At 53.4% G+C, this 12,807-nt stretch overlaps 2 protein-coding genes across 3 annotated transcripts; one reads left to right on the forward strand and one right to left on the reverse strand.

Annotated features, from left to right (window-relative positions):
- Nucleotides 1-32: 32 nt before the first annotated feature.
- BTG2 (BTG anti-proliferation factor 2) lies at nucleotides 33-5,971 on the forward strand. Its single transcript, XM_058856003.1, has 2 exons — nucleotides 33-270; nucleotides 3,531-5,971. The coding sequence occupies exons 1-2, from the start codon at nucleotides 111-113 to the stop codon at nucleotides 3,866-3,868; spliced, it is 498 nt and encodes a 165-aa protein (XP_058711986.1). The 5' UTR covers nucleotides 33-110; the 3' UTR covers nucleotides 3,869-5,971.
- On the reverse strand, nucleotides 264-2,533 carry LOC131587771 (uncharacterized). 2 transcript variants are annotated; one of them, XM_058856002.1, is made up of 2 exons: nucleotides 437-2,533; nucleotides 264-354 (listed from the first exon to the last, which is right to left on the reverse strand). In XM_058856002.1, the coding sequence occupies exon 1, from the start codon at nucleotides 1,647-1,649 to the stop codon at nucleotides 693-695; it is 957 nt and encodes a 318-aa protein (XP_058711985.1). In that variant the 5' UTR covers nucleotides 1,650-2,533; the 3' UTR covers nucleotides 264-354; nucleotides 437-692. The 2 variants fall into 2 exon arrangements, with proteins under 2 accessions (XP_058711985.1, XP_058711984.1); XM_058856001.1 differs by having other exon boundaries at nucleotides 284-395.
- Nucleotides 5,972-12,807: the final 6,836 nt, after the last annotated feature.

Genomic DNA, 12,807 nt, shown 5'->3' on the forward strand with positions numbered 1-12,807 from the left:
CGTGACGTCACTCCCATCCGCTCCATATAAAGCGTGCGCGCAGGCGGGGGCGCAGAGCGAGCGCCGCGGAGCCGCCGAGAGGTCGCGGGTGTCCCCCCGTCCCCGCCGGGATGAGCCACCGCCACAGCCACCGCCGCGGCCCCCGGGCCGACATGGTGCCCGAGATCGCCGCCGCCGTGGGCTTCGTGTCCGGCCTGCTGCGGACGCGGGGCTGCGTCAGCGAGCAGCAGCTACAGGTCTTCAGCGGGGCGCTGCGGGAGGCGCTCACAGGTGAGCTTTGGGCGAGGAGAAGCGTGGCGACAGGAGCCCGCTGGTGGCCGGACTCTTCTTGTAGCCCTCGGGACCAGGCGCCCACTGGTGTCCCTCCCGAGTGCCCCCCGTGTGCCTTCCAGGACCTGGTGTCCCTCCCGAGTGCCCCCAGTGTGCCTTCCAGGACCTGGTGTCCCTCCCGAGTGCCCCCCGTGTGCCTTCCAGGACCTGGTGTCCCTTCGAGTGCCCCCCATGGTGATCCGAGGACCTGGTGTCCTTTCAGATGCCCTCTGTGCTCCTTCCAGGACCTGCTGTCCCTCTCAAGTGTCCCTCGCTGTTGGTCCGAGGACCTGGTGTCGCTCCCGTCTTGATCCCGGGACCTGGTGTCCCTCCCGAGTGCCCTCCGTGTCCCTTCCAGGACGTGCTGTCCCCTCCCGTGTCGCTCATGGGACCTGGTGTCCCTCCCGAGTGCCCTCCGTGTCCCTTATAGGACCTGCTGTTCCCAACAGTGTCGCTCCCGGGACCTGGTGTCCTCTCCCGTGTCGCTCATGGGACCTGGTGTCCCTCCTTGTTACCCTCCGTGCCCCTTCCAGGACCTGGTGTCCCCTCCCGTTTCGCTCCCGGGACCTGGTGTCCCCTCCAGTATCACTCCCGGGACCTGGTGTCCCTCCTTGGTGCTCCCCGTGTCCCTTCCAGGACCTGCTGTCCCCTCCAGTATCACTCCCGGGACCTGGTGTCCCTCCTTGGTGCTCCCCGTGTCCCTTCCAGGACCTGGTGTCCCCACCAGTATCACTCCCGGGACCTGGTGTCCCTCCTTGGTGCTCCCCGTGTCCCTTCCAGGACCTGGTGTCCCCACCAGTATCACTCCCGGGACCTGGTGTCCCTCCTTGGTGCTCCCCGTGTCCCTTCCAGGACCTGGTGTCCCCTCCGGCTGTCCCTCCTTGGTGTCCCCCCGCTGCTCCGCAGTGTCCCCCGGGCTCGCTCCCACCTCGGGGCTGTGCCAGCTCCCTGTCTGTCCCTTTGTGTCCCCGGGTGTCCCCGCGGGGTCCTGGCAGCTTCAGTGTGGCCCTGCAGACCCCAGGGGTGATCCCGAGCTCCATCCCGGTGCCAGCGGGGCCTGGCTCTCCCCCCGGCGGGTTTTTGGGGGGTCCCTCCCATCCCGGGGCTGTTATCAGCCGCAGGGAGGGGTGGCCGCTTTGTGATAAGGAGCCCCAAAGTTCTCCCGAGCTCGGGTGCCGTGGGGCAGCTTTGGGGTGTCCGATACCGTATCTGCCCCGGGCAGCCCCTGGCGTTGTCCTGCCGCGGATTTTTGGGATGCACTCGGTTCCAGCAGCCTCGGGAGCGGGATGAGGGCTGGCAGCACCTCCCCATCCCCTCTGGGAGAGGGATTCGGGTCCCATCTCCTCGCTACAGAACTTTTTGTGTGGTTTAATTCCTGCTGCCGGCGTTCAGGGACGCTCTGCCCTGGCGGTGGTTGGGATTTGGCCTTTAAACCCTAAATTTGGTGGGGTTTAAATCCCAAATGAGGGATATCTGCCTGAGGGATATCCCTGCTCGCTTCTGTTCCCTCCCAGAGCCCTGCAGACACCACTGATCTCCTGACAAACCCTCCACAGGGCGTTGGGTAGGATTTCACCTTTAAACCTGAAATTCCATAGTGGCTAAATGCCCTAAACTCCACTTCCCACCCGGGAAAGATCCATTCCCGAGCTACCCCCCGCTCACTGCTGTGAAAAACGAGGTTCACATCATTTTTATAGAGTTTAAAAGTTTAATAAAAAAAACAATTAGGAGAAAAAAAATAAAGTATACAGATATGGCCGGGTGTCTCTGCATTCACCTCACTGACAAAGGATTGTCCCTTAAAAACAGAACCCTGCTACATATCCATAAATTCTCATCCATATCCATAAATTCTCATCCATATCCATAAATTCTCATTCATATCCATAAATTCTCATCCATATCCATAAATTCTCACGCATATTCAGACATTCTTCTGTGGATCTTTGGGGTTCTTCTCTTTAGTTTTCTCTTGCCCCCTTCCCAATAGATCAATCCTCTTGGTTCCATCGAGATTTACATTCCCTGATACCAGAAATGCAATAAATTCCCGCTCCCCCAGAGTTCTGCTCACTGCTGTCTTCATCTGGATAAGATATTTTACAAATGCAGGAGTTCTCCAGCTATTTTTTTTTTTTCCCTCAGTCTTTGGTTTATACAAACAAAAGCAATTTTTATTTTAATACTATGCCATGGCCTAAAATATATGTATTATTATATATATACCACTTTTATTGTAATAGTGTATAATAATGTATTAATAATAATATATATAATATATATAATATATATTATTTATTATATTATATACATTATATTATATATTATTGATATATTATATTAATATTATTAATTATAATTGTTAATATAATTAATTATTAATAATATATAATATATTATTTATTTTATTATATTATATAATATATATTATATTCTGTATATTCTTAATATATTATTAATATATATAATACATAATATATATTAATAATATTATATTTATTATTAAATATAATAATTTATTTCTAAATTTCATCAATAACAGAAATAAAGAAAACCATATTAACACAACAAAAATTTCTCATTCTTATCCACATAACATTCATTTTAATATTTGAAAAAAGCCAACAATATAAAATATATTATAAAATATATATATTATATATTTTATATAATATTATATATAAATAAAATATATAATATTATATATAAATAAATATATATAAATAAAATATATTTTATTTATATCTAATAAATAAATATAATATATTATATTATCTATTATATTATATTATCTATTATATTATATTATCTATTATATTATATTATCTATTATATTATTATTTTATATATAATATTTAATATTATTTAATAAAATTTAATTATATATAATATATAATATATATTATATATATAAAATTTAATTATATATATAATTTAATAAAATTTAATTATATTAATAAAATAAAATTTTATTAATATAATAAATTAATAAAACTCAATATTTAATATTATTTTTAATATTTATTTATATATTTAATATAATATTATTATATTATATATTATATTATATTATATATTATATATATTATAAATAATAATATATAAATAATAATATATAAATAATAATATATAAATATAATATATTATAATATATATAATACAAATATTTATCTATAAATATAAAATCTCTAACAATGCCGTCCCCCATTCCCTCCCAGAGCACTACAAACACCACTGGTTCCCCGAAAAACCCTTCAAAGGCTCCGGCTACCGCTGCATCCGCATCAACCACAGGATGGACCCCATCATCAGCAAGGCAGCGAGGCAGATCGGACTGAGCCTCCCCCAGCTCTACCAGCTCCTGCCCAGCGAGCTGACGCTCTGGGTGGATCCCTACGAGGTCTCCTATCGCATCGGAGAGGACGGATCCATCTGCGTTTTGTACGAGGCCACCAAACCCCCCAGCTCCTACGGAGGGATGCTCACCTGCAAGAACCAGATGATGCTGGGCCGTGCCAGCCCTTCCAAAAATTACATCATGACTGTCTCCAGCTAAAAAAACAAAAAAAAAACCAAACAAAACCCCAAAAAAACACGACAAAACAAAAAAAAAAAAAATCTCCTCCTTGTCCTTACACTGCCAAGACACAGGCTACTGTAATACCTCAAGCTGAGGATCTATTTTTAAGATGAAGAGCTATTTATATTTTTTAAAAAAAACCCTCCAGAAAATCCAAAATTAAAATATCGGGTGTCGCTCTGAGCCGAGGCGGCGCCCCAGGTGCCTTTTCTAAAGCTGTTGCAAGCTTGTGAGTTTTCTTTTTTTTTTAATAATAATTATTATTATTATTATTGTGAAGCTGAGATCTACCTAATGAAGTGTTGGATGGCAGTTTTGGGGATGGCTTTGCTCACCTTGGAGCATCTCGGAGTGGGGGATGAGGGGGTGAAGCCAGGCTGGGAAGTGGCTGAGATGTCACCTCGTCCCCACCCTGCTTTCCAGGGCTGTTCCTGCATCTCCAGTGGTGCTGGAGCTGCTGGCCTGACCTCTCTGTGCTGGGATTTGGTGTCACCTCGGGGCTGGCTGAGCTTGGGGACACCAGGGTGCCCCTCCTGGGTGTGCTCTGCCCCTCTCCCACCCCCTGGATGGGCTCACTGGGGTGTGGAGCTCGGCAGAGATGCCCTGGTGGTGTCCCCAGGGTGGCTCGTGGTGGCACTGAGGGGACATTGCTGCTCCGAGGGGCTCAGCCCTGGTGACCTCTCCGTGTCCCCAGGGCTGCCTCGTGTCCCCTGTCCCTTGTCCTGCCGAGCTCGGTGTCTGACACCCCCTTTTTGCTGCCTTTTCTCCTCAAACCTGGAGTTTTTGGGGGGCTCTCCCCGCTCTCTGTGGGATGTTTTGGGGTCCTGATGTTGCTTTTTGAAGCCCCAGCACTTCCCCTGCCCCCTTGGGAAAGGGATTTGGGTCCCATCTCTTTGGGACAGAGCTTTTGGTGCAGTTTAATTCCTGCTCCTGTGCTCTGCCCCTTTCCTGTGTGCTCCCAGCATTCAGAAAGGCTCTGCCCAGCTGTTTTTTTGGGGATTTGGCCTTTAAACCCCGAATTTAGAGGGGCTAAAGGCCCTGAACTCCACCAGCCTGCTGGGAAGGAGCCTTTCCTGGGATATCCCACATCCACTGCCTCTTTCCCACCCCCTGCTGCTCCCCAGGGATCCTGGGGGAGGATTGGGGCGTGGATGTGCTCGGTTGTAGCAAAACTTCCTGGATTTTCCTCTCAGCTGAAACTTCCCCTTTTCCTGACGTGGCAAAGGCAGAGTTGTTCAAGTTCTCAGACATTTGTGCAATATATTTCCAAATCCTGGGTGCTGTGGGAGAGGAAGGAAGCTCCCAGCTTTAATACATTAAATAATCCAGCCCAGCAACCCAGCCTTGACTTGGAAAATTCAGATTTTTTTATTTTTTTTTTGCAAGCTCCATCAAGTCCAGAACTGGAAAATCAGCCTCGATCCTCAAATCCTTTATTCTTTTTTAAGTGTCAGGTCGCTGTTTGTGCCTGAGGAGATCAGAGCAGAGTCTGGGCTTGCATCACTTCCCTTTTCACTCGAATTTCTCACGTCAGCAAAGCGGAACTGAAGCACTGGGGGGGCTTTTCTTGTGCAATAGGTGACCTCACCCACAGGGGAGTGCCTGGCAACGACCAAAAAAAAGCAAATTTCCTTTTCCAGGAAAAGTCATCTCTGCTTTTTTTGTTGGGATTCCTCACTTGAAGCTGCCTGATGTGGAGAGCCCACCCTGGGAGCTGCCCCAGGAGGAGCAGAATTCGGGCAGGATCAAAGCAGCCTCCAAGTTTTATTCTTTTATTCCCTCCTTCTCCCCAGAGGAATTTTCCAGGAGTTTCCCACCAAAGGAACACCCCAGAACCAAAACAGCCTCGCTCTCCTCACCCCGGGGGTGGAGGAGCCTCGTCTCCAAGGTGTCTTTTTTATTTTGTTTTGTTTTTTAAAGCCTCAAAACCAACCAAATTTGGGTAGAATCCACTTCTCTCTCGTAGCTGGTGACACAAAAGCTGTGAATTCCCGTGCTCTTGCTGCCTTTTGCCTCCAAGCCTGATGTGATGTGGATTTTGAGACAGTGTCTTTGAGGGGGTTTCTGTCATTATTAATATTTTATTTTTATTTTTAACCAAGCTGGACTGTTGAACGGGACCTGCTTTTTTTTTTTTTTTTTCCCTTTTTTCCCCCTTTTTTTTTTTTCCTTTTTTTCCCCTTTTTGTTTTTTTTCCCTTTTTTTTTTTTTTTGGGTGAAAATGGTGGGAATTCTGTGAGGAATTGGAGGAGGGAGCAGCTGGTTCCTGATGTACAGTAGCGTTTTATACCCGGAGTGTACAGACCCCCCCCGTGCTTTTTTTTGTTACTTTAATAAAAATGTAGCATTGTAACCCGGCCTGCCTCATTCCTGGGAGCTCAGGGAGGAGATTTGGGATTTGGGATTTGGGATTTCAGCCCAAACCCCGCCCTGGGAATGTTGTGGGGGTGACTGCAGATTTCCGGCTGCGTCACCCAGCTCCAGCAAAAAAACTTCCTGGCCCTCCAAACTCCAGGAATTCCGGCTGGGAATGACTCAGGAGAGGCTGTGGGTGTCCTGCCCTTCCTCCTCCTCCTCCTCCTCCTCCTCGGGACTCAGCGTGGAAATCTCGTGTCCTGCCCGGTGTTTAAAACCCTGCTGGATCTCCCCTCCCCAATCCTGGGAATATTTGATGGGAATTTTGGGAAGTGGGGGATTAAGGGTGGCTCCCGGTGAAGCTTCCCTGGCCGTTCTGTCCTTGCAGGAGGGTGAGGGATCAGCTCGGGGCTGGAATCTTGGGGCAGGGATGGGGATGGGGATGGGGATGGGGAGGATGCTCGGTGTCATCACCACTGAAGCAGCCGGGGCTGAGTCACGGCCGATCCTGTTCTGGAGGGGCTGAAAAAACTCGGAGCTGTCGCCCCTTCCCAGGCTGGGGACCCCTCCCTGCCACCAGAACTTTAAAAACCTTGACTCAACCAGCTTGGGCTTATCTTGAACCCAAAACTCCATTTTTTATGGAATTCAGGAGGGTTTGATTGACCTGCCAAGCTCCCTGCCACGCTTCCCTCTACCACCAAACTTCCCTTAAAGGCCTTGGCTCAGCTTGTGTTTATTTTGACCCAAAACTCCATTTTTTATGGAATTTAGGAGGGTTTGATTGAGCTGCCAGGCTCTGTGTGAGTGGGGATACCCTGGGGGGGCACAGCCCTGAGTCCCCTCTCCCCCTGCAGGGCACCCAGCAGCTCCTCCCCTCCTCCCAACCATTTGTGGGTGGATTTGGGCGCTGCCTCAAAGCCTCTCCTCATTTATTTCCCCCTCAGTTGCCACCAACACACCCAAATTATCGCTGCTGCCGGGGCAGGGCTGGGCACCGCTCACCTGCGGACTCACCAGGAGGAATCCGCGGCTCCAGAGGCTCCTCCAGCCTTTTCCTCCCTCTGCCTTCCCATCTCCAGCCCGGAGCTGCATTCCGGGCTCCCAGCCCGTTCCCAGGCCAGCCCGGCGTGCCCTGACCCGTGGCTGGCATTTGGGGCTGCTGCTGAAATTTGGGTCGCTCCCAGGCCGGATAAAAATACGGATTTAGGTGGGGAGGGTTGGGAGGCCGAGCCCTCCCTGCCGCTGGGGCGCTGACGGAGGTGCTATTTTTAATTTCCCCGTTGTTTTTGTGCTGGTAGGATGGCGGTTCCTGGGCTGGGAGCTGCGTGAGCTCGGGGTTTCATCCCTGCCAGCCCTTTCCAGCCTTTCTGGGATCCACGGAATTCCCTCAGGGAATGTGGGGGATGTGGATACCCCTGGAGTGCTCAGCAAAGACTGGAGGCAACAAAATCCACCTGGAATGGGGACAAGTTGGAATTGGGACAGGGACACCCCAACCCCATCCCCATATCACCCCATTCCCATCCCATGGATCCCATCACATCCCACACCATCCCATGGATCCCATCCCATGGATCCCATCCCCATCCCCATCCCATCCCATCCCATCCCATCCCATCCCATCCCATCCCATCCCATCCCATCCCATCCCATCCCATGGATCCCATCCCCATCCTGTGGATCCCATGGATCCCATCCCACCCCATTCTCATCCCCATCCCCTTCCCATCACATGGATTCCATCCCCATCCCATGGATCCCATGGATCCCATTCCCATCCCATGGATCCCATGGATCCCACCCCATTTCCATCCCATCCCACCCCATCCCATTCCCATCCCATGGATCCCATTCCCATCCCATGGATCCCATCCCATGGATCCCATCCCCATCCCATGGATCCCATCCCATGGATCCCATCCCCATCCCATGGATCCCATCCCCATCCCGGCCCCTCCGCAGCAGCTGCTCCCGCCTGGGCCAGCTCCAACGCTCCCATTTCTGCCCCTTGGGGGATAAAGGGGATTTGTTGGTGCCGTGCGGGGACAAGCGACAATTCCCCGACTGTCCCCATCTGTCTGCGGGGGCGGGGGCAGCGCCGGGGCCGCGGTTTTGTTTCTCCTTTCACACCCCGCTGAACTTTGCACCTTTTGTTCGTCAGGGAAGGGCTGGGAGCCGGGGCAGGGCAGAGCCCGCCGGGCCCGGGGGTGCGCAGGGCTTTGAATCTGAATTTAATCTTAATTTAATCTTCATTTAAAACGGGAATTGTTGAGGGCTCGCATCCCGTGCTCAGCCCCGGGAGGTGGCGGAGCTGCCGGTGTTGGGTGGCCTCGGAGGGACAGCGGCACCCCGGGGCTCTGTCCCCAAGGGAGGCGGTTCCCGCATCTCAAAGGAATTCCGTGTCCCCGATCTCAAGGGACATCATTCCCACATCTCAAAGGGACATCGTATCCCCTGTTCCCAGGAAATGCTGTATCCCCTGTCCCCCAAGGAATTCTGTGTCCCCTGTCCCAAGGAATGCTGCATCCCCTGTCCCCAAGGGAAGCTGTGTCTCTATTCCCAAGGGAAGCTGTGTCCCCTGTCCCCAAGGAATGCCGTGTCCCCTGTCCCCAAGGGGAGCCGTGTCCCCTGTCCCCAGAGGAGCCGTGTCCCCATCCCTGGCAGAGCCCGGAGCAGTGGGATGGGGAGGGACAGCCGGAGGCTGCGTTCCCTGTCTGGGGCAGTTCCCTTTCCCTGGAGCCGTGTCTGGGATGGGAACGCAGAGCCCGGGGCAGTCCCGGCCCGGCCCCCCCAGCAGCTGCCGGGGTTTGTCCAGGGCTTGGAGCCGCTGCTCTCCTCGGCCTCTCCTTCCCCTGGGGTGAGCCCAGCGTGTCCCATGGAGAACATTCCCACCTCTGGAAGCACCAGAGGGCTCATGGAGCTCCCCCCTCTGCCATGTCCCACGCTGGTGACACCCAAGAGGGTCCCGTGGGCCACATCCAAACTCCACAGGTGCCATTTGAGGTGCTCTGTGTCCCTTCTGCCCTAAAACTCCGGAGCATCCCTAAAAAATCCCTGCCAGCCTGGCCAGCTCTGACCAGGCAAAGGGAGGAGGATTTGGGGTGACCCCAGGATGGCGTTGGGGATGTTTTGGGGCACCCGAAGATCCCCGTGGGGATCCCTGTGCCTGGCACAGCGGGGATGGGGCAGCTCCCCTTGGGGACACAACCCCCGTGTGACCGCCGGACCTCCCGAGAGGGACATCGAGGAAATGTCACTGGGACTGGCCCGAGAGGGACATCGAGGAAATGTCACTGGGACTGGCCCGAGAGGGACATCGAGGAAATGTCACCGTGCCCGTCCCGAGAGGGGACATCGAGGAAATGTCACTGGGACTGGCCCGAGAGGGGACATCGAGGAAATGTCACCGTGCCCGTCCCGACAGGGACATCGAGGAAATGTCACCGGGACCGGCCTGGAGGGAACAACATCCCCGAGCCTGCGGCTCCCGGAGGGCGAGGCTCCTTTCCCCCGGACAATGCCCTTTGAGCCGGGAGCTGTTCCCGTCGTGGCACCGGATAAAACAGGGAAGGGCGAGGCTGGAGCGGAGCAGCTGCCCCGCCTGGCTCCGGTGCCGCTTTATTGGGATTAAAAACCTGGATTGGGATGAGACGCGGCAGAGGGGCTCCCTCCAAACTCATCCCCCCTTCCCAGAGATTGTCCCTCCTGCCTCGAAACCAAATCCCCTGTCTCTGGGAGGGCTTTTGCCTCGATTTATGGCAGATTTGTTGGATTTTTTGGGAGTTCTGCTCCCCTTTTGGGGGGAGATCCCACAGAGGATCTACCCCACAAATTCCCCTCTGGGCCACCAGCAGATCTTGGGGTGTAGAGTGAAGCTCTGCCCCGACATTCGGGCTGAGAATTCCCATTTCTCCCTTTTTAAATGGGCTTCAGCCGCATCCCAAGGCCGTTCTCACGGACCCCCTGGTGTCAGAACCACCCCAAAACCTCCTGGGGCAGCAGGAGGGGGGAGAAGGGCGATGCTGAGCCCGTGCCCCCCAAACCAGAGACCCCTCCCGCGGCCCCCAGCAGCTTTAAGGGGGTTTAGGGGGGCCCACGCTGCCTTTTGGGGCCGAGACAAAGCCCGGTTTGATATTTATGGCACGTGCAGAGGGAGCGTGGGGCGAGCGGGACAGATGGCCGGGGGAACAAAAGGGGGACGCAAGAATGGGAGCTGAACAGATCGGGAATTTCCTGCCCAAATCTCTGCCTCCCGTTCCCAAAACGCCGCCCGCGGGGTGCGCGGGGAGCAGGACGCACCCCATGGTCCCCAAAAAGTGTTTGGGATCTGAGGGGAGCGGGTGGAGAGACCCCAAACCCCCCCAAATCCCAAATTCCAGCCGCATTTTGGAGCTGTGGGATCAGGAGCCCTCATCCCCCCGATCCTCAGCCCATTCCAGGGGTGGGATTCCCCCTCCCGGGAATTTTCCTATTTTTTCCTTATCTCTTCCCAGCTGCTGCGGCCAGACCCCGACAGTTGATTATTATTAATTATCATCTTTAATTGCGGCGGCGGGAGCTGCCCACCCCTTCTCCCTTTGTCCCCGAGCCTCCTCCGGCCAGTTTTGGGTTAAATCCGAGAAGAATCGAGCAATCGAGGGTGTGACACCGGTGACACCTCCCTGAGTGCCACCACCACTCTGGGACCTGTCCCCAGCTCCTGTCCCCATTCCTGGAGAGGGTTTTTCCCATCCTGGATCCCTCTGGAAGCGCTGGGATGAGCCCAGCACCCGCTGCCTCGCTGCTTTTTATTTTGGTTTTGAGGATTTTTTTGTGTTCTTTTTTTTTTTTTTGCGCTTCTCCGAAAGGAAATATTTGGAGGGGTTGTTTTCCACCAGAAATTTGCGTTTCCTGAGGGAAACATCCTAAAGGGAATGTTTACAAACAGTCTGGGAAGTGTTGGAGCTGAGGGAGGGAGGCTGCAAAAGGGGAGGGAAAAAAAAAGAAAGAAGAAAAAAAAGCGAGGGGATGAGGAGAATTGGGAAGGGAAAATGTGGAAAGGAGTGGAGGTGGAATTCGGGGTTTTCAGGGAAAAACCTGGGGGGTCCTGGAGAAATCCTGCTGGTCCCCAGTGGGAGCTGCTGGGTTTTGGCATCCCAGGAGAATCCTTGGGAGAACCCCAGAGCCCCGCTGGGATTTTGGGGGGCTGCAGCTGCCGGTGCCCCCTGCAGCAGTGCCCCCAAAACCCCTCCAGGGGGGTTCTTTGGGTTGGTTTGGGGTTTCCCCCTCCTTTTTCCTGCTCTGTGGGTCTGGACAAAGCCCTGCACTCTCCCCTCCTCCTCCTCCTCCTCCTCCTCCTCGGTGGGATCCAGGGGCCCCCCGGACCCCGCAGCTCCTCCCGGCAACAGGAGGAGGAGGAAGGGGGTGAGGAGGGGGAGCCAAGCCCCCGTTCCCTGCTGTTCCCACCACAACAAGGCAGAGATTGGGCGCCTGCGGGACCAATGGGGGCTGTCCCTGGATTTTGGGGAGGGGGGGAAGCGGGGCAGGGGGGGTGCCCTGACCCTCTGCCCCCTCCCCTTCCCCCCAGCTGCTGGGAACCAGGAATCCCCGGCCCTGCCCGGCTCCAGCAGCTGCTGGAGGAGCTCAGGAGCTTTTCCCTCTGAAATGATGGGATTTGGGCTCCCTAAAACCTTCCCAACTCCTCTGGTTGTTCCCTCTGGACCGTCCTTCCCAGATCCCTCAGAAATGATGGGATTTGGGCTCCCAAAAACCTCCCCGACTCCTTTGGTTGCCCCCTCTGGACCGTCCTTCCCAGATCCCTCGGAAGTTTTGGGATTTGTGTTCCCTAAATCCCCTCCTCAGCCCCTTTGGCTTTGCAGGGATTTGGGAAGGAGTGTGGATCATCCCCCCAAGCCGGGGATGAGAGGAGATGGGATCCAGCAAATCCTGCCCCTGGGAGCAGCTCCCGAATTCCTGGGGCAGGAAATTCCCCTGGGGCAGGGACAGCCTGGAGGGGACCCTCGGGGACAGCCAGCGCCATCCCTGCGGTGTGCTGGGATCCCAAAGCCTGTCCTGGTGCCTCCGGGAGGGTTTGGGGGGCTGGGATGAGGATGAGAATGTCCCTGTGCCACCCTGGGATGGGGAAGGGGTGCCCCAAGGGGATGGAGTGGGATTTTCCAGCCTATCCTGGCTGGGATTTCTGGCTGGAGCTTTGGGGCTGGTCCCGGCCAGGGATTGCGGTTTTTTTGGAATCCCAACTCCTGCATCCCATCCAGGTGACCCCGGGAGGGTTTGGATCTCTGGGATGAGGTTTGGGAGGTCGGGATGAGGTCGGGATGTCCCTGTGCCACCCTGAGATGTGGGGAAGGATCGGGATGGAGCGCGATCTTCCTGCCTCTCCTGCAGGAGCCTCGCCTGGAGCTTTGGGGCTGCCCCTGACCAGGGATTGGGGTTTTTGGGAATCCCAGCTCCCACATCCCACAGAATCCTGCAGCCTCTGCTTCCCTGGCTGCTCCCAGCACTTTCTGCTCCCCTCCATGTGAAATTCCGATTTTTCATCCTTATTTTTTTAAACATCC

This window comes from Poecile atricapillus, chromosome 23 (assembly GCF_030490865.1).
Source record: "Poecile atricapillus isolate bPoeAtr1 chromosome 23, bPoeAtr1.hap1, whole genome shotgun sequence".
NCBI classification, from domain to species: Eukaryota; Metazoa; Chordata; class Aves; order Passeriformes; family Paridae; genus Poecile; species Poecile atricapillus.